Genomic DNA, 27,971 nt, shown 5'->3' on the forward strand with positions numbered 1-27,971 from the left:
AGCAACAGGAGCTCCGGGGCAGAGCCGGCTGCCTTCCCAACCCGCACGACCGACCTCCAAGGCAGGGGGGGAAGCCGAGCCCGAAGACCGCTCCGATGTCTCCCTCTGCGGGGGTGGCCAAGATGCCTTCCTGCAGGCACAGGGCAGCCTCGTTCACGAACCTGGTCACCAGGCGGTACTGGATGTCTTCGTCAGAGGACCTGTCCCCAGGGAGAGAGACGTTCAGGTGGCAGAAGAGCGGGAGGGGAGGGTAGCAGGAGCCACTCGGGAAAAGGCAAGGGCCCGCCCGTCCCGGGGAAGGACTGCAGACTGCAGCACAGCGCTGATGCCCTAACCAGCCAGAAACTGGGCCCCCAGAACAGGGCCTGCCACAGAGCAGGTAACCCGTGTTCCCTGACGTCAGCAATGGTCAGTTCCAAGTGACGAGAAGGGGTTTGGAGCCTAAGGGCCTGGGGTACTCAGCCCCCCAAGCTGCTCTCCAGGACCTTGGGTGGGAAGGCTGGAGCAGAGGCCTCCCCAAGGTTTGGCTGCCGCTCCCTGGGTGGTGGCAGAGAACGAGCTGGCGCGCGGAAGGCCCAAGTGCACAGTGCTGGGCCCGCATTGGGGGGCGTGCTCTGGGTCAGGCCCAGTGACTGTAACCAAGGTGGGAGGGGGCCCAGGAGCTCTGGGCTGATGAGAAATGTTTCCATGCCGCCAGCCACTCAAACTGACTTACACTTCAGCCTTAGGAGGCATCTGCAGACCCGCCAAAACACTGTCCATGTCGGAATTCAAGTTCTTACTCTTCACGCCCTCCTGGTAGACATAAAAGCCCTTCCCAGACTTGCGACCTAAAAGCAGGAAAGGTCTAGTTAAAACCCTCAGAGCCTGGGCCTGAGCAGGATCTTTTTTTGCTGGTTGGCTGTAAAGCTCCCGCCTCTCTCCTGTATTCCTGAATGTGTATTTCTAGTTACCCCTAGGAAGCTAGTGTGTGTCAGGAGAGTTCACAGACAAGGAAAATGATCTTGTTTCCTGGAAATCTGTGCGTCTGGACGGGAAAGGCCAGCGGGTGAGTTTTAGTGTCCAGATGTGCAACCCCAGGCCCTAGGATGCTCAGGCCCTTGCTCCCATTCTGCTGCTACTTTGCCAGAAGAGAGAGCCGCCTCCCTCTGGTGGGCCTCAGCTGTGGACTCACTGTGCAGAGGTTTCCCTTTCTGCACACGGGCGGCCAGACAACATGGTAAAGGCCGATGCAAGCTTGCTAGTGCGGGAGCAGGTGGAGAGAGGCCTTGGGCGGGAGGAAAGTGCCTGTCGATCTGGCGTAACCTGGGCCAGTAATGGCGGAGCTTCGGGAGGCCAGAGCTCTGCCTTTGTCCCCAATCTGCAGGCCCAGGCTAAGGAGCGTGGTCATGAAATCAGTTTTGAAAGCCCTGGTGACAGCAGGCTCCACGTTTAGCAAACACACACGGGCCTTCTGGAACTCTCTGGTCTCAAGAAACTGCTCAGAACTCTGTGATAAATGGTGCTAGTCATGTTTCTTTGAGGCTACTCACCCAGGAAGCCCTTGGACACCATCTGTTTCAGCAGTTCTGGGCTTCCACCTCCAAATCTCTCCCCAAAGGCTTTGCCTAGATCTTCCGATACGTGTTTCGCTACATCCACGCCAACTTCATCCACCAGCGTGGCAGCACCGACAGGAAAACCAAAGCTTGTGGTCAGGGAGTCCAGCTTCTTGGGGCCCACTCCTTCCTGAATGGGAAGGGAAGCGGGGACCTCAGGGGAAGGCCATCTCTGACCCCCACGAGGGCTCCCTGTGCTCGCCTTCAGAAACAGCCCTGCACAACACCGGCCTCTCCTCTGGGTGCTGCCCAGGGCCGGCGCTGTTGCACTCGGGGAAACGTAAGACGCGTAGGAGTCACAAGGGCAATGTCTGAGCCTTCCCTAACCTGTAGCCCTTTAAGGAAGGCTCGAGATGAGCAAATATTTCATGTCCCTGTTGTCTGCAATTCTGAATCTCAGTAGCAACAAGATTCCATGGCAGACTGGGCTGGCTTCCATGACTGGGAGAAGAGGCACTGCCGAGGAGCAGTGCCGCGGAGCCCCGGGATCCCTGTGTCTAAGGGCCTGGCGAATGATCCGTACGGCCACCGGAGGGGCTGGCTTGCACAGAGGCAGATGTAGCACCAGTCAGGCCAGGTGGACCCTGTTCTGGACGGTCCCTGACTCAACGGGGGTGCAGACACAGCACGGGAGAGCATGCTGGGAGGCCTCTGGCCTCATGCAGCAGGGAGGAAGCTAAGGGAGCAGAGCTAAGATGCTGCCGCCCGCCCACGACTTCCCACCGCTTGCAGAAAGGGAGGGCACACACGGGCCTCCTTGGAGAAGAGCCGGGAGCTGGTGTATTAGGAGGCGGCTTGCTCCTCTTCCTGACACTACCGGTGCGGAGGACCGGTCTAAGGAGTGGAAGACACCGCAGACATTCCGAGCGCAACACCAACCTGGAGAATTCGGAGGACTTCAGACATCATGGGTGCGAGACACCTCGTGGTGTAGAAGCCAGGTCCGTCCTGCCAAGGGAGAGACCGTGAACTTGGTGGCCACTCTGTTGTGGGCACTACCCGAGTCTGAAGGCAGCCTCCCTTCCCCAGACCTCATTTCAAAGTTCAACGTGATTATAACCTCAATCAGAATCCTTAAACGAGACTTGAGAGGGAGGCCACAGCCAGGGTGGCACGGCTTGAATCCCAGAGCACAGCACGTGGTTTCACGGTCGCCCGAAAGGTCTGGAACAGCTGGGGGAGCCTGCCACGTCCCCAACACCCCACTCTGACCCTGACTCGGTGGTACAGTCAGCACCACTATCCAGGTTGTAGCCGACCGGGGGAAATCATGTCTGAAGTTGGTGTGTTTGACCCGGAGGAGTTTTAAACAAGCCCGGAGGTATAAGGGGTCTTAATAAAACTTCCCCAGCCTGCCGCTGTTACACAGCCTCACCTTAACCACGATGATGACCTTCCCCTGCCTGAGGCCCACGGCTACAGCGGAAGCACTTGTGTCTTTAGATGTTTTCTCCGTTGTGATGATCTCCAGCAGCTGCATCTTGTCCACAGGAGAGAAGTAGTGCATGCCGATCACCTGGCACGGGGAACAGGCAGCCAAGAGACTGAGCATTGAGAAGGGAGCCCAGCTGCACCCTTTTCTGCCGGGAAAGCCGTGGGGAGAAAGGCGGCTGGGGTGCAGGGACACTGCTTGCTACAGTCACATGGGTCGGCTCCACGGCTCTCTGGCCCAGGGTCGGAGGGTCAGGGGGCGCTCACTGGACTCCTCTTCCATCCGCTCCCTGGGCTTTTTGCTAAGGGCGACTGATCCTACCAACAACCGGCACGAAAGCGACAGCTGGAGGCCAAACTGGATTCATGAGGGAAGAGTGAAGGTCCCACTCACATTAACAAAGCTGACGGTTTAGGTGAGGGTCCAGCTTTTTGGGGGGAGAAGGGGGTGGGTGGAAAGCTGTCAGACCCTGGCAGACTGAGATGGCTGGTCACCCTACTTGTCCCCTCTGGCCTTCCCTAAATGCCAATGCTACAAGGCTGGCAGGTGATAACAGTTATCCAGGACACCTGCAGGCTGGATGGCAAAGCGCGATGCTCACCCCACCCCACCGGGGAGAACGAGACACCGCCTTCGCCGGTTTCCACTGCGGCGGAGATGCTCCGAGTGATGAGACCCGGCCAGGGCTGTCCACCTGCCTTCCTGCTGCTTCTGTGCCCTCCCTAGTGTCACACTGTCAGCTGCCACATCTCCCTGGGACCTTTCCCTGCCATCACCGAGCCTGCCTCTACCAGGCCCTAACCTGCTGACTGCTAGGAAACAGCGACTGCAATAGGAATGAGGCGGCTTCTGTGTTTTTTAGTGCATGGATTATGTGTGAGCCTTTTCAAATCCTTCAAATACTTCCCGCCTGCTCTTGGCTGGTTCGGGTCAGGTGAGGCCAACTGGAGGCTCCCGAGAGCTGAGCTGTGTTACTTCTCCCTGAGTGTCGTTCCTTTCCCTCGGTCGCTCTGGCAGACAGCAGAAGCCCAAAGATAAAATTTCTCGGCCTCATTTCCCGTTGCCGAAAGTGCATCCACCCCCAGTGCTTCATGCCCTGGGCTGAAGGCCGAAGTTACCTCACAGGGGGACATCCCACCACGCGCTCCGACCCTCCATTCCTGAGCCCGGAGTAAGAACCAACTCTACCCTGGATGGTCGCCGGAGTCCGCCATGGAGCTGAGGTGACATTCTGGAGGACCCCCCTCTCAGGGCCTGCCTTTCACTGTCCAACTGTGGTAAGGGTAGGTTTCACAGTCTAAACCCGAATAACAACACCCAGTAGGGCTGCAAATCACCTGTAAAGGTATCTTTACTTGTGCGTCACTTGTTCCTGCATGGCACGCTGGTCGTGGGACTAGCCTCTGCTGTGCCCAGTTTTGGGGAACACACCGTCACCCGCATTCACTTCATAACCCACACCACTCCCTTCACCAGTGAGCCCGAAGCCGTAAAGCCTTCCAGGGATTTCCTCTCTTTAGAACTTACCTTCTCGGGTCTTTTGCTGACAGCGGCGATTTCATTGATTGGGAGAGCCGACGTGTTGCTGGCAAAGATGCAGTGCTCCGGGATCACCTGCGGAGGAGTAGTGTCTAAGAGTGTGTCGAGCAGGCCTGGGAGATGACTCGAGTCCAAGGAGGCTAAGGAGTGTTGCCAGGCACAGCCTGTCGCCTCAGCCAGAACTGCTCAGGCGGCAGACCCCACGCGCCGACATCCACGATTCCCGGGGCAGCTGTGCTGGGCAGCTGTGCTGGCCTCGCTCCTTCCCGTCCAGCCCTCTGGTTACGGCCCATCACAAACCACCTCATCCTAGTCTGGAGACTGCACCCCAACAGCTGGTATGTGAGAGACCTTGGATAAACACTGAGAAGACGGCCTTGAATCAAATCTCATTTACCTCAAGATCCATCATGGGCCCTGGCTGGCGTGGCTCAGTGGATTGAGCACCAGATTGCAAAGCACAGGGTCGCCAGTTTGATTCCCTGTCAGGGCACATGTCTGGGTTGCAGGCCAGGTCCCCATTAGGGGGGCGTGTGAGAGGCAACCACACATTTGTGTTTCTCTCTCTCCCTTCCCATCTTTAAAAATAAGTAAATAAAATCTTTAAAAAAAAAAAAGATCCAACATGGGTGTCAATCCCTCTCCTTGTTTGGATCTGCCCTCAAGCATGAGAGCTGACGACACGTCCACCTTTCACCTTTGGAAGAATAAGCCACGAGGGGCACGCCCATCTCACTGGCACTCTGGGTCCCTAGGAGGCGGTGCAGCACCGCAGAAGCATCTCCAGGACACGACGGGTCTGTTAACTATTAGCTCCATCAGCCTGGAGAAGAGTCTCTGTGTGGCCCCTCCCAGCATTCTGTCCACGACCCCAACTTATTCTCATCGCGTTCAGAGGCCTCGTGCGGACATAGAAAGCACACTTTGCATCTGCGAGAATGTAGGACTGGCAGGATCCTAACAAAGATGAGAGTCAAGGTTCGGGATGCGTCGGCACACTGGAAAGCTGAGTGTAAAATAAGATCAATTGTAATGGGGATAAAGGTAATAAAGTACTGCATAAAGATTTAAAAAGAAAAGGGGGTGGGGGGCGGGAAGAACTGGATAGGCACCTGATGGACAAGACCTGAACTGGCAGTGAGCTTGTGATAAAGATCCCACGACTTGGGTTAATCCAAGTATGAGGTGAGCTGGCCGCAGAGCATGGCTGTAAGAAAGCTAACTAGTCTCAAGCTACAATACAGCGCTACAGTGTCCCAGGCCAGTGGTAAAATTTTTCATGAAGAGCAGACCGACGTCTCCGAATGTGGGTGGCGACAGCTCTTCCCCTTCCGTACGTGCCTGTCAGACCCCCACCCAGAGGCAGAGTCTGTTTCCCCGGCCCCTGCACCCGGGCTAGCCTGTGACGTGCTTTCACCAATGGGACGCGGCAGAAGTGACCGTGCTGGCTCCAGGCCCAGCCCTAAGGAGCCCGGTAGCCTCTGCTTTTGCTCTCCTGGAAGCCAGCGGCCCTGCTACAGACCACCACGCCTGGCCAGACCGCCAAGTGAGGACAGGCCACTCGGAGGGAGGCCACTCGGAGGAGCACTGCGTGCCCCGACCAGGCTCTCAGCTGCCTGCGAAACCACGGAGTGAAGGACCAGCTGCCGCTACAAGGCCCCGCCCACACTGCAGAGCTGTGGACTGTGGTCGCAGTGGTTTGTCGCACGGACACAGAGCACCGGGACGTGATGAAGACACTAGGAGGGACCATCGGGACCGTGAGGGGCCCGGAGACAAGGATTTTGAAGAATGTCAAAGGAGTGAGTTTAGTTCTGAGAAGAGGAAGAGACGTTTTCAATCCTCAAAGTGTCATGGACATGCAGCTGTACGTTTTTCTCACATAGAAAATGCAGATGAGAAGATGAACTTGACCTAACGGTCTGTTCTGATGACCTTGATGACCTCCTAACAAGACCTCACTCTTCTCTTCTCTTCTCTGAGTAACTTTGAGTATCTCCTACCTTAGATGATTTCACTAGCTTCACTAAGAAAGTACAGGCATCTGACATGTTACATAAGAAACTAAGATCTCCAGCATTTTGGATTTTACCTTTAGTAATAATCTTCCTCCCCAAAGCTAGCACCTCTTTTCTTCTTATTGTCTACTAAAAATCGGTGATTCCCTGAGAGCCCTCCCTTTCCCCTCTCTCTGATCACTCCCCTCATGTCCCGCCCCCTGCTCTGCTTCTCTTTCCCTCTGAGGCTCCGCCCATCTCTTTCCTCCAAAGATACCCTCTCTGTTTCCATGGGAACTGCTCTACTGATCTGTCCTAGTCTGTGCTTCCCTCGATCTGGTCTCTCTTCCCGTTTCCTTGACCACTGGCTTCCCAACGGCTAAACTAACAAACTTTCCTCCATCCTGATCCTCCCAAACCCAGGTTTCCCAAAAGCAAGTATCATCACCTGGTCAGCTGGTAGCTTCCCCTCCCTCCACTCCGGCCGTGCCTGCTTCTGCCGCTCCCCACAGGCTACCTGTCACTGGCTCAGCGGGGCCCTGGGAACGTCAGCTACACATCTGGGCTGCAGTGCCACCCAGCAGAGAAGGAACGCAAGTCCACCCAGGTTCCCTGAACTCTGTTCCTCAGCGACAGCCAGCATCGCACTGTGTCTAAAGAAAAGGATCCGAGGAACCTGTGTCTCACGAGTGGCACCTGTGCCAAACCGAGCTGCCTGCCTTCGGTTCCTGACCCTCCTGAGACTCGGTCTTCGGAGCAGGGGCAGCCCTCACCCCGACAAGCAGCTCAAGGGCACCGAGCATGCTGCCGAGTCAGGGCCGCCTCGTCCACATGGTTTACCAGCCACAGTCTGTTCTCCCGCGTGCAGGCCGGGCTGGGCCTGGCTCTGTCTCACGCCTGGGCCACAGCCCTTTCTTCTCTTCCAGACTCTACCCCACAAGTACTTGTTTCGTTCACGTCACCGCATCTCAAGAACTGGCTACGCAGAGCCTCCGGAACAAAGACGAAAGCAGTATTTCCACAAAACAGACATTTGAACCCTGCCTGGAGAAGCTGCTTCTCCCCTTTCCTTTGCCGCTCAGACCTGAAGAAGTTTGGTTATGGCTATGGCCGCCCCCAAGTAGCGAGACAACTGGCTGTCCTCCACAAGGCTACTTGTGTGTTTGGGTGACAGAAGCTAGCAAGCCTTGTGCTTAGGATAAAAAGCTACTTGATTTTCTCCCTGTAGGACTCAGAACTGACCTTTATAGCACATGCAGTGTGTACGAGCTCAATAGAAACTCAGGCTTGGAAATGAAGAGCCCTACAGAAAGAACCGCGAGCTTCTAACAGCTCCTTCAACAACGCCGTCCCCGTGTCCTCCGCACACTCACTGCGCCAGGATTCAAGCACGACCGGCCCCGTACTTACCGCTTCTACTTCCTTTAGCACTTTGTGCTTAAGATTGAGGTCCTCAAAAACGGCTTCAATCACCATGTCGGACTTTTCAAAACCCTGGTAATCAAGCTGCCCAGTCAAGTTGCTGAAAATGAAGTCTCTTTCAAATGACGTCAGAGCTTTCTTCTTCACTTTATCATTCAATCTAGGAAAAAACCACATTTCCAGTCAGAGGGGAAGAGCAGGAAACGAACGTTTATGGAGTGCCCATGGGCCAGGCAGCACCCCCCGCTGTGAGGGAGCTCGCACGGCGGAAGGGCTCAGGGCACTTGCGGTCAAGCGACCAGGTACCAGGTTAGCAGGGCACAGGGTTCACACAGGTAACCCCGGGCCCACATTACACTTGCTTATACATCATTCTGTTATTCTGTAATTACAATCTTCTAGAGGACAGAGACCAAGAATTATTTCTTATATTCTTAATCTGCATCCCGGTCAATGCCTAACAGCATATTGTAGTGATCGCATAAAACATTAGCTCAAGGTTCCTCGTTTCTCACAGAGGGCTAAGGAGGGTGCCTGCTACGCAGACACTTACCCGATGATCTCTTACTGCCCAGGAGGACAGGCTTTCTCAGGTTGTCATCTGAGCACGTTTTCAGAATAAATGGCTGCGAGTTTTCCTCTGAATGAAGAATGAAGCTAAACCCATTCACTAATTTCCTTAAAACTACAAGATAATTGCTTTTTAGTGATAAAACTACTTTCTAATGGTGGGGGAAGGAGCTAGCTCAAAAAGCAAATACTTTCATTAAAATAAAATTCTCTTAAAAAAAAAAAGCCACACGATTCAAAGAAGTTCAAAGAAGAATTCAAGCCTTAAAAGTATGGGTTCAAAACTGCTGGTTGCCGACAACCATGTCAGTGGTCAGCAATCAAAATATTTTGAACCAGAAGTTCAAAATATTATTAGTTGCTCTAAATCTAATGCCTAATGAAACCAAATGTAGGTTTGGTTCCCTAGTCAGCAGTCCGCTGAGGGACAGTCACCAGAGCCTGATGTTTCTAAGGCAAAAAGGACACAAGAGTACCTGGACCCAAAAGGGGTCGAGGGCAGGAGCTATCTGATGGCAGCAAGCTCTCTCTACGGGGCTGTGTGCAGTGCTGTGCGGGGCGCTTGCGGTCCGGTCTCAGGCAACGCTGCACCCAGCACTCACCCTTTCCTTGACTCCGACTCCTTGCTATCTTAAAATGATCTGCCCAAATGATTAAACCCGCCAGGTCCTGGAAAGCATTATGGTGACAACATCTGAGCTGCTCTGCACAAAAGGGGTGAAACCATGCTTAAGCTACACAGTCCACTTAAGAAACAAAAAATGCTCACTCAGCTGAAAGTCACGTGCAGGACGGTCCAAGTGCAGCCAGCTAGCCTATGACAGGGGAGCAGAGAATTGAGCCGAAACCAACCCCCAGTTTGGTGAAGCTGCCGCTGCCCGCTTCCCCTCTGCAGAACAGGCAGTGTGTGTGGGGGGGAGGGGGGGTAAGGGATGGGCAAGCGGGAGGGAGAACAATTTTTATTCTTGCTAATTCAGAAGATGGAGACAATCTTGTAAAGCCTCGGACACTGCGGAACCAAACCAGTTACCTGTTCCTCTACAGCAACGCCGGTCAACAAATACGAGTTCAGGAGCCCTAGCTCGGTCCTGCCTCCACGTGCAGTGGCCCCACGCTGCCTGACCCCCAGACCCGAGCTCCCTCCACGGGGACAGCCCTGCCGCTTCAGCGTGCGCCAGCCACGCAGCTGTTCACACAGGAACTGTCGACACTCACAAACGCCACTTGTCAGGCTAGAGTTCTAGCCTGACCTCCAAGCCCAAAGTAAATGGCATTTTGAGATATCTAAAAGTTTTTTTTCCACACTTAATGATGCTAACGGTTAATAATACCTGTACCAACACAAAGTGAAGGAAGGCATTAGTGTTCCCAAAAATCAAAGGAAACTTCACTATGGAGTATCTCGTTTTCACTGTGTTCAGGAAAAAGGAATCTGTGATGGCAAAAACACCCCCCAAACTGTTCTGACCCCCAGCAAAGGCAGAAGGTGGCCTTACCCTTTGAACACCTGCTGCTGTCCTCGGCTCAGCCCGCCCAGCGTAGCGTCTTTGAGCGTCGTCTTTATGCCCTTGTCCACGGAGACCTGGGCGATGCCGGCCCCCATCAGCCCTGCGCCAAGAACGGACAGGTGCCTGGAAGGCAAGGACGGAAGGACTTTCAGCAACTTTTAGCCCTTTCAGTGCAAGTGGGGGGCCGTCCCCGTTGTCATTTAATAGACCAACCGAAGCAGGCACAACAATAAGGCATTTCCCATAATTTTTATCTGTAAGGATACACCTTTAATAAATGACTGATTTTCCTAAGTGGAATGCAAAAATCCACTAGGTCTACAAGAATGGGCCTACCCATTAGAATTGCACACCTGAAACCCATATATAATTTGATTAACTAATGTCACCCCAATAAATCCAGTAAGAAAGAAAAAAAGAAAAACTGGTCTTCCGTCATGCCTGAGATCACTGAAAACTTGGTTTATGCCTGAGTTGACAGAAGTATTTTCGTTTGCCAGAGAAAAGCCCGCTGTGTGCAGTGACGTGCCCCAAGACTGGCTGCTCTTCCTCCAGCTCCATCTTCCTCAGTGATTTTACCACTTCCCAGTCATCTTTCTTTGCTCCCGAAATGTGTGCCGTTATCACCCCTTACTCAGATTAGTTCCAGAGTCTCTTGGTGCCTTCTCTGCTTCCAGACCTCCCCCCTCCCCCCCAGACCCGCATCCATGCGAGATCCTGCCTCGTCCGGTCCCGAATTCCTCTTGAACTTGTCAGGATTGCTTGGCTCACTCGACAGTATCTTGGAATGGCCTCATGACCGTTATTTTTGTCTCCTCAATTACATTCTAAGATTTTTGAGGGTCTGTATCTGGTTACTTTTAGTTTTCTGTAGTTCTGGAACAATATGGACAGTCCCATAGCAACTACATAAATTTTTCCCACAACAATTTCCTTCATAAGAGAAGGCCAAGTTTATAGCACAATAATGCAGGATAAAATTTCATTCCTAACAATTCTGATTATAATTAAAAAATCATATCCATGACCCACAAGGAAACTTAATTTTAAGTCCTGGGAGCATCTTTCAAATGTAGTTTTAAAATAATAAAAGTACTTATACGTGAGTGTTAAATAATTGGAGAACTATGAGAAAATAGGGTGGAGAAATGTAAAGAACGGGGCTGAAAAAAGATTGATACATTTACTGCTTCAAAATTTAAAATTTGTTTCATAAATGACTCCCAAATGACTGGGAAAGTAGGGGGGGGCACGCTTTTTTCAATGCTTTTTATTAGATTTTCAACTCAACCTATTCTGCCTTGGGTGCGTTATAATCCATTCTTCATTTTTAGATATTACCTTTTCTTCAATTTATTTTTCCAGTTAGGCCGACTCTTAGATCACATTTTTCTACCCATTTAGTTCTGAGTTTTAAATTTTGGGTCAGGTGATTCTGTTTTCTTATCTGCAAATGCTTGTTTTAAGGATATTTAATTCAAGTTTGGAAGTGTTCTGTCATAAATTTTCCTCTTCATTGTGGATATTTTTTGGGGGAGAATTTTCATAAGCTGAAGTATTCTGATCCTCATTTTTTTCTTCTTCTATTTGTCTTACATGGCTGTTGCCTGTCTTTTTGTTGTATCTGGCACACACCACCACCTTCTCCAGGTGCACACACTCGTAGTGTTACAGGCAGACAGGAACAGGAGCTGGAGCGGCTACTTAGGTCTGTAAATTGAAGAGCACCCTCTTCTACTGCGAAGCGCAGCCTCTCCCTCTCGTATAACAGAATCTAGCAGCACTAGCTGTGCTCTGTCTGTGCCGTGCATGGGGAATGGGTGGCCCTGTCGTCCCTGTCCATCTGTGTGATTTCTGCAGGACCCGTGAGCAGGTGCAGATTCAGGTGGCCGCCGTCAACATGGAAGGAGCTGACCTCGCCCACTGAACGCAAGACGCTGCCCGTGCTAGGTGAGGCGAACGCACCCAGAGGATGCTGGCTGCCACGTGTGCCGGGCAGTTACAGCCGCAGTTCACAGTCTGTCTGGAAGCCTACCCTCTCATCTGTCATCCAGATTTCTTGCCTGTTTTACCTTCTATTTTGAATTGAAATCTCCTTGAAGGTGAAGGGACAGAGATGGTGGTAACATTAGCTGCTTTTCTTAAATCCCTCACTGTCATTCATCTAGAAGAGTATTTCTCAACCTGGGCACTACTGACATTTTGGACCGAATGATTCTTCGCTGTGGGGGGCTGAACTCCGGGATGCTTAGCAGCATCCCTGGCCCCTGGCCACTATTTGCCAGTGGCATCCCTCCTTCTCCACCTGTGACAACCAAAACATCCCCAGACACTGTTAAATGTCCCCTGGTGAGCAACGCCACCCAGGCTGAGAACCACTGAGCGAGACGGTGAGTTTGGAGGTGTTATTAAATGAAAAATGCTGAAGAGCTCGTTAGGAAGCGTAACATTGAAAGGCTTGCTGCAGAGAATACATGTGAAACAGGCAAGTAGAGTCTCAGATGCTTAGGCTGTAAGCAAAAAGAAGAATGAGCCTTTAGCAGTTAGAATAAGGCTTTATGTTCTTTAATGGGGCAGAGGTGGGAGTTCCCAGAAACGGCATCTGAAGTCACGGGGAGAGACGAGATCATCCAACGGCACAGTGTGCGTGTTTGGTTCGGGAAGGGGGCACCTAGACCAGACTCCCCGGGAACATCAGTGGCGAGCCAAGGGAGCCCGCACAGGAACCACCAGGGAGGGCTGGAGAAAACTCGGCACGGGCCGCACTTTGACAGCCGAGAAGCTCCTGGTAGGAAGGGGCACCGGATGTGCTCAGGAGGACAGAAGGAGTTTACGGCAAGTTGAAGATACAGACCTAGCTCTGCAGACCCTCAAACACGGCTGCAAGCTTAGCGCATCACGAGACCCAAGAGGGCTTCTCGGGTGGAGTTTAACTTACTTGACCTCCTTCTGCGGAGTTCCAAATTTATTCTTCTTGCACACGACTTGGCCGTGGTACAACCCTATCAAGGCCTTTGATTCTTTGGTCATCGCGAGCTCCCCAAATTTCTGAAATGTGAAAAAGGCACAGAAAGAGGTAGAACGTCACAGTCTCGGTTTCTCTGGGAAGCAGAGGCAACGTGTGCAAAGCTGCAGCTCCTTAGGTCGGGCGGCGCCTGTGCTGCGGGGTCTGTCCCCACGGGTGCCCCTTCCCCGCCCATCTGCAGCGCTGTCCGACCGCTGCTCTGACAAGGTTTTGGATGCGGCTGCGCTCCCGTTCTCTACGCTAGCGCCGTGGTGACCCTTCTCATGGAACGGGGGTGTCGGAGCCAAAATGGATCTTCATGATACTCTCAACCCGCCCCTCCTTCTGAGGATCGGGAAGAGGCGGCCCAGGAACGCTGAGTGACTCTGCTCAGAGTCACGCTGCCTCAGAGTGACAGAGATGGAAGGGGGACCCGAGCGCTATGACGTCCACCTCCAGCTCTTTCCGCTGGCCCCCAGCAGGTGGCCCACGCCACCTTTAAAGAGCCCCATGCCACTTACGGAGAACAAGTCTCAGGCCAGTGTGGGGGAGCATGAGATTTAGGGCCTGGGTTTGACAGAGCTGGGTCTGAACCCTGGCCCTGCCATTTTCCAGCTGTGGAGCTTGCTCCATCCTTACAAAACGGAAAAACAATGCCTATTTTACAGTGTGGGGGGACTGAATGAGAACACCAGGAAAATGACTAGGGTCTCTGTGTTAGCTATTGTCACCAGCAATAACACTAGAATTTATTGGTATAATTAAATGGTTTCAAATAGCATTTCAAAGAAGGAATCCCTCTAATCAAGTTGCTATTAGGTCCTAGTAAAACATTAAACAATGTTCTACAGAATGAATGCTTTACTAATCTTGACTTAGTAGGTTTTATTCAATAAACCAGTGATTTTCAAAAAGATAAAAAATAAAGAAAACCCCCCAGCAATTTTCAAACTGTGGGTAGAAATCTATTAGCAGTCATGAACTTAGTGGGTTGCGCAAAGCACAATAGACAGGAAATACTGAGTATGACGCTCACAATTTTGATTCATAAAACATGCTTCCACTTTCCTGTGCAGACAGCTACATACAGCTGGTTGTGACAGGAAAGGAGGAAGCAGAAGTACACAGCAATAAGCAACGAAGTACAGGGCATGTTTCTTCTGGAACCTGTCCTAAGCTCTTTGCAGACTTTTTGTTCTATTATCAAAGAATAATCATTCTTCAGTGATGGCTTAAAACTTAGAAACAAGCCAAACCACTTAAATGTGCCACATCGCTGACTCAGAAAATGCAAGGAGTGAGGCTGGTTCCTGTGTCTCTTCTCTTCTTTCTTTTAGCGGGTACGAAACATTTCTTTTCACTTTCTCATTCACCAGAGAGAGGCTGGGCTTCAAAGTGTATCTCTAGCCCCAAACAAGTAAGGATGGGACTTATCTACCGATGTTTTCAATTTATCACAACAAGACTGGCCTGACCACAGAACAAAACGTCCACGCTTCATTCCGAAAGGATTGTACCTCGGCCCCCGCTCTCCCTGGTTATTCTCACTACCTTCGTCACTGAGAGCAAGTTCAAACACCCGGGGCCACCAGCGCTCTCTTGCAGCCACCTGCCTGCTGAGATCTACCGGGAGAAATGTTAACCACTGGAGAAAAAGTTTCACTAGACTTTGGATGCTTTTTCTTTTTTTCAGTTTTATACCATTTTAGATCTTTGTGTTTTTTTTGTATCTAATAACAAAAAAAAATCGGAAAAAGAAAAAAGAGCTTTACCTGCGATTCGGCGAGATAGCCAGCCTCTTTCCCTTGTTCAAGCCCCGTTTTCACCACCTAAAAAACACACGGAACATGTGTTCACTGTTGGAGTGGACCGGCGGGATGCACGAGCACGCGGAACAAAACCGCTAGCGGTAGTTTTGAAAGACTGGACTGGAGTGAGGAAAAGGAGAGGACTTAGTGCCTGGTGGCTACTTAGGCTGACTTCCTTCTCTGTCTCGGAAGCTAGAGCCAAGCCCATCAGAAAATGGAAGGAAATAGATAGAATAAAAAAAAAGTCAGAATAGGAAAACAAAGAGGTTCTATATAGCTCGAACTCCACCTCCTCATCCACCTTGGAACCCTATTTTTCGGTCAGAGAGAGTCGTGCCGCCCCTTCCCAAGTCCGCTTGGACGGCCCGCCCAGCCTTTCGCCCGTCCTCTAGGAGCAGGCGGGCAGATCCCCAAGGCCGCCCTCTCGGCCTCTTCTCCCTCCCGCTCTCCTCCTCGGACTCCTCGCCCAGCTGACCACATTAGTCATGAACTGAATGAAACTGAATTTAATGTTTGGGGTGAGTTCTATCCTAAGTGCAATGGCAAACAGAACAGGTGAAGAAATGAGCCCGCACTCAATCACTGGAGCTTATGGGAATGACAAATTAGAACAAACAAACAGACCTACACCCTGACTGACGTCTCCGTCTCCACTATTGACGCTTGAATTTCCTCAAATACCTACACTCAGCACTTCTCAGACTTACCTCCTGCCTGCCTTTGGTGCGTCTCTCACTGCCTTCCTGCTTTTACTGTTACATCTCAGGGTCTTGTTCGAACTTCGAGTCGGGGTTACCAAGGTGGCTTCTGAATTCATGGCTCTCATTTCTAATCCATTTTTTATTCACTACCATGAAAATGGTTCTCTGTGGTCTATACAGAACCAAGGTCAAATTTCTTTATGCATTATTGACCGGCCTTCTGAAATCTAGCTTGGATCTGCCGTTCTGCCGACACTTCGCTGTCCTCCTACAAAAACTGACCTCATTTTAGGTCCCTTGAAGAGCCTACCATTTCCCACCTCCTGTAACTGTGCTCACAACGCGCGCTCTGCCTGCCTGGAGCCACGTTCCCTCACCTACTCCCTCCCTGTTTCCCAGGGCGCAGGCCCAGCTCCGCTCTTCCCGAGCTCTCCGGCTCACGGTGACTGTTCCCTCCGCCGTGCTCGGCAACCTTCCTCTGTCCCAACTACCTGGCGAAACTCCGACGGTACTTTATAATGTCACTTCCACTGTTGTCTGCCTCACCACATACACACGTCCCAGCTCCCCGGCCCGGACTGGGAACTGAATGGAGGTAGGGGATCACGTTTCACATTTATGTGCCATGGTGTCTCCTGCTCAAGGTATACCTGGAGACTCACCCAGGCTCCAGTTCTGAGGTCCTCAGTGATATGCTCTCTTAATCTTAGATTTTCCAGATCAAAGAGTTCTGTTTCAAAGTCTACCTTTAGACAAAAGTTTCTTCAGCCCTATGATCATTTCATCTGTTCTCTTTGTTCTGTGCAGAACCTCTCAACATCGTTACAGCTTTTCTGTAATTATGGCAGTGAGGAAGTTCAGGAGACACGGGAGGTACCGACGATGGTTTTGACAAAGGATAGAATACAGCCACCATTTTTTGTTTCAGCTACCTTTCTGTAAATGCTCAGTATTTTACTGGCCTTGTCACACTGACGTGACATACGTTCCATCCTGGTTTATAACTGACGGCTTTAAACTCATCAACTAATAAGTATGATGTGTTATCCCCGAATACATCAGTTTATAAGACTCTCTATAGCTTGCTGTGTTCTTCCCTTATTTTTGGCAGGTACTTTAACAGCAGAACGAAGAACTTCTGTGCTGGCACACGCAGTCCAGCGCGGCCACGAAGGGCACTGAGCTACACCAAGGCAGAAAATGCACGGGACCTGAGAGTGCGGGAAAGAGACTCACGTCGATTATCCTCAGAGGTGCAGGATACAGGCCTTTGGTCTGCTTTCGTACTTGTTCTTCCACCCTTTTGTACACTTGTTCCCTGACGAACGGAATACTCATGGCGAACGATGTCAGCCCTGGAAGGTAAAATGCTTTTAGATACTTACCGGCAACGAGCAAATTCCTTGTCAGTTTGTCCTGTCAACGCCATAAAAATGCAGGAGTTCCAGCTCTCTGAAAGGACTGCTCTTTACTCTGATGTACAAAATCTAACCTTCAATCTAAGCACTCCTTTAAACATAGTTTCATTAGTTGATAAATTCTAAAGCTAGGTCTTGTAGTATTCTCCTTTTGTACTCATGTTAAAAATTTTCTGAAGAAGGTTTTAAACAATATATTTTTTAAAGATTTTATTTATTTATTTATTTTTTAGAGAGGGAAGGGAGGGAGATAGAGAGAGAGAAACATCTATGTGCGGTTGCTGGGGGTTATGGCCTGCAACCCAGGCATGTACCCTGGCTGGGAATCGAACCTGTGACACTTTGGTTCACAGCCCGCGCTCAATCCACTGAACTATGCCAGCCAGGGCTAAACAATGTTTTTAACCAGGCAGTGCAAGGATCAGGACCTGACCCAGAGCAGAGCTGTTGCGCCCCTTGAAGCTGACCTCAGGCTTCTAGTAAATAATTCGCTTACCTCTTCCTCACTTAAAATTTACAGCAAATAAAGTTAAACTCCTTGCAAAGAAGCATTGCCTTGTTTTTTAACAACAGCACTCACTTTCCATCAATCCCTTGTTTCTCTTTAAGGAGATTTTCTTATCAGCTAGTCCTTTGGCAAAAGTAACTGCAACTTCTTCTAGGTATTCAACTGTCCGTTCCTCTGGAGGTTTGATTCCTGGTCCTGTAAAAGGGAACAACAGACTGGGATGCAAACCGGGCTTAGATCAGTCCCAGGGAGGCAAACGCCCAGCTGGCCAAAGCCAGAGGCACTGGTGCTCGATTCCAGTGCTGCTTTCTGTGTCAGTCAGGACAGGGACCGGAAGGGGGAGGAGTCATGGACTACGCCTCCCAGACGGGGACCCCTGGGACCGGGCAGGTGAGGACGCACTGCACTGTGGCCACGACAAACTTAGACTAGCAATCCATAACAGGAAGGTACCTGACACATCCCCCAAATACCTGGGAATTAACACACCTCTAAATCACACCGTGGGTCCAAGAAAAAAATCACAAAAAAAATCAGAAAATATTTTGACATTCAGGGAAGTGAAAACATAACATTAAAACATGCAGATAAAGAAGTAATGCTAAGAGGGAAATCTATAGTTTTAAATGTGTATGTTAAAAAGAAGAAAGGCCTAAAATCAATGATGTAAGGTTCTACCTTGAGAAACTAGAAAAAGAGTAAATTAAATCCAAAGCAAGCAGAAAGAAAGAATGATCGCCGAAACCAATAAAATAGCAAACAAACATACCAGAAAAAATATCAATGAAACTAAAAGCTGGTTCTTAAAGAAGATCAATAAAGTTAATACATTTCTAGCCAGACTCATAAGGAAGAGAGGAAACATGTATTATCAATGTCAGGAATGAAAAAGGAGACATCATTCCAGAGTATAAAGACATTAAAAGAATAATTTTGAAGTATTATGAAAAACTTTATTGCAATAACTTTGGTAAGTGAAATCAAACAGACAAAATCACTTCAAAACATACAGCCACAGCTCACTCAAGAAATGGAAAACCCAAATAGCCCTGTATCTATCAGGGAAACTGAATTCATTGGTGAAAACCTTCCCAAAAGAAAACTCCAAGTCTACGACTTAGAGTCACCAGTGAATTCTATAAAGGATTTAAGGAAGAAATAATACCAATTCTACACAAAGTCTTCCATAGAAGAGAAGAGAAGATTTTCCAACCCATTTTATGAAACCGGCATTATCCTGATAAGAAGAGCAGGCAGAAATATCACAAGAAAACTATCGCTGAGGCCATTACCTCTCATAACCAGACATAAAAATCCTTCACACATTTTGGCTGATCCAGCCAACAATTCAGTACATCACGACTAAGTGGATCTTATTCCAGGAATGCAAAGCTAGTTCAACAGTCAAAAGTCAAGGTAACTGACGTGACCAACAGACTAAAAAAAGAAAAAAAAAACACACAATCATCTCAATAAAAGCAGAAACACTATTTGACAAAATTCAACATCTGTTCTCAACAAAATATAAATGAAAGGGAACCCCACAATCTGATCAAGGGCACCAAGAAAAAGCTACCCAGCTGCCATTACACGCCCCACAGCACCAGGGTGAACGCTTCCCCCTGACACTGGGGCATGTTAACCGCAGCCGCCTTCCCACTTCTAACTAGTGTCACCCCGACGAAGGTCTGAGCCACCTGCAGCCGGCCAAGAAAGAGAAATGAATGTCCAGATGGGAAAGGAAGAAGTCAAAGTGTCTTTGTTTGTAGACAACGTGATTATTTATGCAGAGGGGCCTTAGGAATCTACAGAAAAAGCTAACAGAACTAGTCAATTTGGCAAAATCACAGAAAACAAGGTCTATATGTATAAGAATCAATTATATTTACATAGTAGTAACTAGTAATGAGAAATGAAAGTAGAAAAGTAAAGTATGGCATAAATTTAACCAAGTGTGGGCAAGATCTGTCCAATGAAAAGGAGAAGACACTGCTGGGAGAAACTGCAGATGGCTCAGCCAGAGGCTACACCACGTTCCCGACGAGAAGGCTCAGCATCTTAAAGATGTCCGTCCCCCCATCGGACACAGTGAACCAGTGCAGTGTCAGTCAGAGTCTGCGCAGGGATTTTCACAGACAGGGCTACGATGACCACGAAGTTTATGTGAGACTGTAAAGAAACTAGTAGAGGTGAAGTAATTTTGAAAGAAGAGAGCCAAGTTAGAGAGGGTCACACTACCTGATTTCAAGCGTTATTAAAAAAACACAGCCATCAAGACAGCGTGCCACTGGCTTGAGTAAAGATACACAGGGAACTGGAAACAGGAAATCCAGATACAGACGCAAACACAGAGGGTCAACTGGTTCCAACCAAGGTGTCCGGGTAGTTCAGTGGGGAAAGACGAGTCTTCCCAACAAACTGTGTGAGGACGTTTGGATATTCTTGTGCCAACAAACAAACAAACAAACAAACAGAAAACACCCTCAATCTTTACCTCACATCATATACAAAAATTAACTTGAAAAGGATCATGGACCAAAACGTAAGAGCTAACCTACGAAACTTCTGGAAGGAAACGCAGGAGAAAATCTCTGTGATCTTGTTAGAAAAAGATCTCCTAGATGCAACACCAAGAGTATGATCCATACATGAGGACTTTGGACTTCACTGAAATTCAAGAATTTCTGCTTTGAGATAATGAAAGGCAAGCCACAGACAGGGAGAAAATATTTGAAAATCACGAATCTCACAAAGGACTTGTATCCTGATATATAAAGAACTCTGAAAACTCAATAAAAAAACAAAACCAAACCCAAACAAATGGGTAAAACATTCGGACACTTCACCAGAATATACACAGAAGCGAATAAACGCATGAAAGAAACGCAGTGTCTTTGGTGATCAGGAAGGTACAGATTACAACGACAACGAGACAGCGCGACACTCCTATTAAAATGTCTACAATTAAAAAAGACTGGCCATGCCAAGTGGTTGGTAACTGTAATAGAACCCATGTTGCCAGCCCTCAAATGATGCCGGCAGGAGTGCAAAATGGTATTACCACTTTGGGAAAACAGTTTGGCCATTTCTTAAAAGCTCAACACACATCTATCACATGGTCCAGTCAATCTACTCTCTGATGTTTGTCAAATAGAAATGAAATACAGGTCCGCATTCAGAACAGCCGCGAATGGGAAACAACCCGCTGTCCATCATTTGGTGAGTGGGTATCCAAATCATGGTGTAGCTACATAATGGAATAACCCTCAGCAGTAAGAAGGGACAAGCTGCTGATACATGCAACAACATGGATGAAGACCAAAAGCATTACACTAAATGAAAGATACAAAAACCCTACATACTAAAATGTTCTATTGAATGATCACGATTGTGTTTACACAGTTACATACATTTGTCTAAATTCAAATTGTACTTCAAAAAGTGGTGAATTTATTATTACGCAAATAACATCTCCATAATGCTGATTTTTAAGAAATAAAAGAGGGTGATGAACACACAATCTAGAATAGTGGTTTCCTTGGGTGAGGGGAGGCAAAGGAATTATATGCGGGGAAGTAGTACATTAGGAGGTGACAATTATTGTTAATATTCTCAGGTTGTTTCATGAGTTTATTGTATTATTAAAATAGAAACAGAAAAGGAAGGTGGGTTATCATGGATAATGATACAGGTAATTTAATAACCAAAAATAATGACGATTCAATTCTGTACTCCTGATGTCCAAATTATAAATAAAGTAAAATAGAAACTTGGGTGATGTTGAAATGATTTAGTTTCATAATTTTTAGGAAACTTCACTCTTCAGAATGATGACTCACTCCTTAAGAGTTTGAGTCTCAGTCTAATCAATATTCAAGATATCAACTCTTTAAGAAAATAAATAAGTGTATAAGACTCAATTCTAAGGCATGCCCACTCTTACCCAGCGGTTCCACTAATTGGTCAACCAGTCCCATTCTTTTTGCTCTGTCTGCACGGATGTTCCTGCCAGTCAGCATCATGTCAAAAGCGGAAGGTATGCTCACCTAACATGCAGGCAAGGGTCAGGGCACAGAGGAGAAAGTATCGGTGACAATTACAGTTTACAAATCATTCAACTGAGCAAAATAAATACTCAAGTGAGAAAAGGCAAACCAAATTTTTGTGCTATTTATCACATTTAGGTAACTTCTGGGATTAGAAATCTTCAGCTAAAGCAACAATGTCTTTATAGCTTTTTTTTTTTTATAGCTCTTCTTTTAATTCAATATGCAAGAGTTCTATTAATACAATTAATAAAGTGGAGAAATAATTTCACGTATCCTAAAATTGTGTATGCACGGCATTCTAAGTGTCTTCTTTATCACATAGTACATAACATTTAAAATTCCTCTGTGGGAACTAGGAGAGACTCTGAGAAACCTGGTTGTTTTGACAACATCTTTAGAAAGGGTTTTAGGCTTAACAAAAATTGAACTCAGCCAAGAGTTTCTTATGTAGATACTAGAAGAATGGCTCCTAGCAACATTCAAATACCAACCACAGTAAAACAACAGAAACTTGGCAGTATTTTCTACACGCACACTGGCTAATCAATCATTCTTTGGATAAATCTTCTTGACAATTCCCATGAAGGCATGTATACTATTTACTATCAGGGAATTAACATATAAAACCTTCTTCCTATTTTCCTGTGCCCACCACGTATCAACTTCCCTCCAAAGAGTGTTTCTGCTGAGCCTTGTTTTCATCAAGGAACCTATGGCGCCAGAAGCTGTGAGGTTTGGTGAGCTCTGGAGTTTGACATTAAGATCGCTCTGCAGCCTCCAGACGGACAGTCTGACCCTCCTCCTCCTCTCCTTAAGAATTTAAGACTCTAACGGGCCTCTTTTGGTTCTATAGAATACAACGACGAGATCATCCAAATCGGGGAAAAGGTCTGCCCCTTCTATTTATTATGAAATATGACCCATGGATTTGCAAAACTGGTGAGGTGGTACTGTGCACGGAAGGAACAGATGAAACTATAAGCACCAGAGAGGCAAGACATGCATCTTATTTATCTTCATCCTTCTTCAGGGACTAACAAAGAACCCTGATTAGTAATTATAATCAAGAAATTGAAAAAAAAATAAATTCAAAGTAGAATTGAAAAAATACCAAAACAGAAATCTGTTCTTGATCCTAAATATTAATATTTTATTTGGTTTCTAAATTCTATAGTAAATGCACATGTTTATGCCTTTCGTATGAACAAACACAGACCTAAAGGGGCACATTAGCACCAAGGTTCTGAAGCTCACAGGACGGTTTACACTCACCAGTTTGGGCAGTCTCTGTGTGCCTCCCGCGCCTGGTAAGAGGCCCAGCAAGACTTCAGGGACGCCTAGTACTGTTTTCTTATCTTTTGTTGCTATTCGGTATTGGCATGAAATGGCAAGCTGCAAACAAATGAAAGGAAATTAGAATGTTAGAAAATGTAACTTTACAACACCTTAGGATCTGTGAGGGTTTAAAATTTACTTTTTTAAAAAAAAAGATTTTATTTATTTTAGAGCGAGGAGAAGGGAGGGAGAAAGAGAAGGAGAGAAACATTCATGTGAGAGAGAAACACCGGCTGGCTGCCTGTGGTACCGACCCTGCAACCCTGCCATGTGCCCTGACCAGACCTCCGACTGGCAACCTTTCGCTTTGTGGGACAACGCCCGGCCAACTTGGGCCACGGCGGTCAGGGCCAAACACGACTTCCTTAGAACAGGAATGTGCCCACAGAATAAGCCGTAATTCCTTAGGCTGGCATTTGATGCTTTCCACAATTTACCTTTCCCAGCTTCATGTCATACTTTTCCCTTAATTTATCAACGTCTTTTTGGGTTGCAGATTTCCTGAAAATTCTGCTGAAAGCTATGGAAGCTCTCAGTGGAAAAACGCACACACAACCGTGTATGTACCACAGGTTAAGAGGCCCTGTACCCTCGAGACTCTCCTTTTCAATAAAGGAGGCCGACTTAGGATGTCCTAAGAGGCTTTACTTATCCTTGCATTTGCCCACACCTCACCATATGCAGAACGCTCCGGGTAATCAAATTCTGCCGATTGCAGAGGGCCAGGCACAGGTTCCCCTAATTAATTATTGCGAGCGTGTCCAGCATAGAGCCCCGCATGTGAGAGATGCTTGATGACTGTCATTTTCTTTCCCCTTTCCTTTTTCCTACATGCCCCAGTCTAGTAAGCATCTCTTCCATCAAATCTTTTACTATTTGCCATCCTTGCTGCTCACAGAGCACTGCAGTGTGCATTAGGCTTTGTGTGTCTCAGCCAGGCTTAAGCAGCTCAAGAGCACACATCATACTTCTGAATCTCCACCCTGCAAACTTGAATCCAATTTTCAGAATCAAGAGGGACCTAAGAGATCTAGTAGAGATCTTCTGTTTATACATGAAAACCTCACACTTTGGTTCACATGCTCTGTGCCATGAGAACAAGGATTAAAACAGATCCAGAAGTTTACTAAGTAAAAAGAAAGGTGGTTCTCCGAGGACTTTTCTCTGGCAAAAGACTGCCTGAAGTTTTACCGCTGGAGCACCCTCCCGATGAGCTGAGCAGTGCCTCCGTAAGAAATGCGTACGTACCTCGAGGCCTCCTCCCAAGCAGGATCCACTGATGGCTGCCACAATAGGCTTTGTAGACTTCTCGAGTTTCTCAAACATCCTCTGACCTTCCTGTGATAGTTCTCTCACCTCTTCAGGGGTCTTGCAAGAAGCTATCATGCTGCAGTGAGCACGGAAGCAAGAGCAGAAACAACCCGGAGATGAGACGGTGGCCTCCCCTGTCAAAGACCTCGTGCACCACTCCCTCATCTGACCCTACATCGGTGCGTGCCGGCGCACCTTCGAACACTCGGAAGTTTAAGGAAGGTTCTGCCTCAGCACTAGAATCAGTGACACCACCGTCTCTCTCTATAGAGTGCTCTGAGTTTCTGGATCCAGAGAACGTGAAACAGAACATGTTGCGCAATTTTATTTTCATTCCCATGAACAAATCATTAGATTTTGAAGCTCTGAACATGAGAAAATCATCTTCTGGTAAATACTTCCACTATCAGGTTAAAGATATTTTTCTATCAGGTAGGTTTCAGATTAAGCAGCAATCCACATCACAGAAAAAGAAAGCTCTCAAATCGATGAGAGGGATCTAAAATCTTCAATAGATCCCCTAAGGACCAAAAAAGATCTGCTATGATAAAGGAATCAGTGTCCTTTAATTTCAGTTTGCTTCATTGCCTGCTTTGTTTCTGAACACATTTAAGCTGTGACGTTTGCACCTGTGCCCAAAGACAACCAGTTTCCTGTCATTTTACATCCCGGGCACCACTCAGCTAGCCTTGTGGGAGCCGCAGTATCCCCTTATGGATGTGGCTAGCTGCAGCACATCAGGGTCTCACTGGGTTCAGATAACTTGGCTACAAGACAAAGCATTTGATACAGATAAGTTTTTCTAAAAATTAAACATTGAACAGAACGCTTGTAAATTTCTAATTACATAAACAAAAAAGGGCACGCAATGCACAGCACGGTTTAAAGATATACAAGCACTTTAAGGACAAATTACTAAGCTGGCAATATTAGTTTCCGTTGCCTAAAGTACAAAGAATAACAAGTACCCATATTTTGGCAGAATTAAGTGTTAAAATCCAACCCATTAAACTAACACTGATGTAGCATTTCTCCTTATATGTGCTTTAAAGAGTTGTACACAGGTTTCAGAGGCGCGCAGTCGGTCATTTCACGAGGGAAAGAAACTCCTGGCCGCATCAGTCAGGTCCCCTCTGACGCGCTCCTCGGGGCCTACCCGCCCCTCACTCGCCGGGAGACGCCGCGCTCACGTCTGTGTGCGCCCGCCCTCCAGCCCTCCAGGGCAGCCACCCGTCTGCGCCCACAGGTATTAGAGAAGCGTTCCGTGTGTGGTTTAAAGACTTTTACGTAAAGTATACACTGTGTGAGTCACTCCATAAGTTTGCCTTAAAAAAAAAAAAAAACTTAACATGATGTTTTTGACCTCTAGTATGATGTCGTGGATCTAGTTAATTCCTTCGAACTGTTTTGTAGCATCCTGTTCCACATTTTCCTTATCCTTTGCCCTAATGATGGACAGTTAGCTTGTTTCAAATTCTAGTTTGGGCTACATGGGACTGAACACCCTTGTACATGGGTCCTTAAACACAAAGGGGAGGATTTCTCTAGCGAACATACCCAGAAGAGGTATCACTAGATTTTACGATACCTGCATTTGCATTCTCACTAAATGCTGCTGAACTGCTCCCAAAGTGGCTGTGCCGACAGGCATTCCTACCGGTAATATATTAACTTTTTCATTTCCCCAAGTCCTTGCTAACATATTTTCAAGCTTTTGAAGTGGCATCTCATTGTTAGTCTAATTTCATAGTATTTTTGTATTCTACTCAAACAGGAATTTGAACTGCTTTCAAATTCTTTAAGGAAAGTCTATATTTCGTCTTACATGGCTTAAGCAACCAGCCCCACCTACCCGCTGCCCCTGGCTTTTAAATCAACTTTATTAAAACTTACTTGATGTCAGCACCTGCAACAAAGCAGCCTGGCTTTGCTGAGATAAGGACGGCACTTCTGACTTGATCATTTGCCCAGATTTCATTCATTACTTCTATGAACTCTGCCTGTAGTTCTTTATTCAGTGTGTTTACCTGTCGAAGAGAAATACATATAAATCTAAGGGTTTAAATTTGAAGAACCAGAGGCACAGGCCACCATCAGCTGCTATTTTGATGGTAGGAAATATGTTTATCCATCAGAAATGCACTGTTAGAAGAAAGAGAGGCAGTGGGAAAAAATCCAATACCCAGTGACTTTCTGTTCAGGCAGTTTTGATGACTATGAGCAACCCCAGCCTTAAAAACAGGTCCACTCCAAGGAGGAACCCAGGGTCACATTCCTAAGAGCTTACAGGTTATAAGTCAGCCTACAAATATTGACTGGCGTGGAAAAAATTTACATAACATTAGGGGAAAAAAAATCAAAATCAGGTATATAGTGTGATCTTAATTCCATAAACACTTAGTTGAAAGTGGATTAAATGTTAAAAGTAGTTATTTATGGGTTTGAGACAGAAGGGATTTTTCCCTTCACCGTTTTAACATGCCCTACCACAGCTGTGTTGTTGGAACCACGGGTCAGTGGGCGCCCAGAGCTCCTCCAGGGAGGGGCCCTATCCGCTTTCCTTGACTTGTGACAGTTGTTTGCTGCTTCCACCGAGGTCCTCCCATTTCGTCTAGGCCTCTGGTGCCAAGAGTTCTGGAATACGAAATCTTTACGGCAACTTTAGATGGGGCTTTCGTGAGCTCCTGCGACAAAGCTCTTCTTGGCAGAGACCAGATTAATGCTATGTGCTTTGCTGAAGTTGCCGGAAACAAATACAGCTCCACTTTGCACAGACCTGACCTCCGATATATGAACCCCACTGAGTCGTCCAAGTCCCTCGGGAAGCTTGACGACCACATTTAACCCAGCTGACTCTTCCGTCAGGCAGGTAACCAAGAAACCAGGTTAAACAGTCTCACAGTTAAGGTGGTCAGTGTTGATTCTCCCAGACAAAAACTGTCCTTTGATTCTTATTTCATAAGTCAACTCTTATCTAATCAGTCGTCATTCCACACTGCAGCAGCAGGCTGGTTTTATTCATCCTTGGTGTTAATCTGACACCTGAGGTCAACTAGAAAGAATTCTTAAACACGGACCTCTGCCTCAGAAAACTCTATTCCTGTGGCAACCTGTCAAACTAATTTAACCACCAAAACCGTAAATTCCTATGAGAAGGTTACCGCCAGACTGGTGGGTTTCTGTCTTTCCAATGGGGACCGCGTTCACAAAGGTAGTTAGGAGAAACGAACCACAGCGAGTTAGAGTAGGTACCTTTGAGTTGGGGGAGTTAATTCGGACAACTGCCACATCCCCTTTGAGTCCATAGTTAATATGGGTTCTGGCTAAAAACAGAAAGAAAATCATTTGTAGACATTTTTATTGCTAGATAAATCTACAAAGCAACGTAAATGTGTTAGTAAGAAATTAAACTTACAGAGCAATGCAGACGACCTTGTAAAGTTGCGGCAAATATAACCTGTAAGAAAAAAGAGTTCAAACTTAATTATTTCACAAAGCGGTATTTCCGGAGTACCTGTTATACGTAACAGGAAAACAACATCAGGACAATGCGTTCTAGGCCGTACTGTGACCACTGTCGTATCTTTGTTTGTTTCAATGACCAGGTCAAACGATTATCTGGATACCAAGTGTGGGAGGAAGAAGAATGGCCCCTCGAAGGCGTCCACGTCCCTAGAACCTGAGAGTACGTGAGGTCACACAGCAAAGGGGAATCAGGGTTGCTCATGAGGTGACCTTAAGCGTAGGATGATTATCCGGGGTTACCCAGTT

The 27,971-nt window shown here is 47.6% G+C and overlaps 1 protein-coding gene across 1 annotated transcript in view; it reads right to left on the reverse strand.

Annotated features, from left to right (window-relative positions):
• HADHA (hydroxyacyl-CoA dehydrogenase trifunctional multienzyme complex subunit alpha) overlaps positions 1–27,971 on the reverse strand; it is a 35,027-nt gene that overhangs the window by 522 nt on the left and 6,534 nt on the right. Inside the window, exons 2-19 of the mRNA XM_028516669.2 lie at positions 27,616–27,657; positions 27,453–27,523; positions 26,094–26,227; positions 24,138–24,276; positions 22,827–22,946; positions 21,449–21,551; positions 17,578–17,700; positions 16,816–16,934; positions 14,843–14,899; positions 13,005–13,114; positions 10,055–10,189; positions 7,977–8,148; positions 4,558–4,644; positions 2,974–3,114; positions 2,478–2,546; positions 1,533–1,728; positions 716–830; positions 55–200 (exon numbers count right to left, since the gene is read on the reverse strand). Coding sequence (XP_028372470.1) covers positions 55–200; positions 716–830; positions 1,533–1,728; positions 2,478–2,546; positions 2,974–3,114; positions 4,558–4,644; positions 7,977–8,148; positions 10,055–10,189; positions 13,005–13,114; positions 14,843–14,899; positions 16,816–16,934; positions 17,578–17,700; positions 21,449–21,551; positions 22,827–22,946; positions 24,138–24,276; positions 26,094–26,227; positions 27,453–27,523; positions 27,616–27,657 — 2,079 coding nt within the window. The remainder of the gene's footprint in view (positions 1–54; positions 201–715; positions 831–1,532; positions 1,729–2,477; positions 2,547–2,973; positions 3,115–4,557; positions 4,645–7,976; positions 8,149–10,054; positions 10,190–13,004; positions 13,115–14,842; positions 14,900–16,815; positions 16,935–17,577; positions 17,701–21,448; positions 21,552–22,826; positions 22,947–24,137; positions 24,277–26,093; positions 26,228–27,452; positions 27,524–27,615; positions 27,658–27,971) is intronic.

The sequence above is a fragment of the Phyllostomus discolor genome, chromosome 6, assembly GCF_004126475.2.
Source record: "Phyllostomus discolor isolate MPI-MPIP mPhyDis1 chromosome 6, mPhyDis1.pri.v3, whole genome shotgun sequence".
Classification (NCBI taxonomy): domain Eukaryota; kingdom Metazoa; phylum Chordata; class Mammalia; order Chiroptera; family Phyllostomidae; genus Phyllostomus; species Phyllostomus discolor.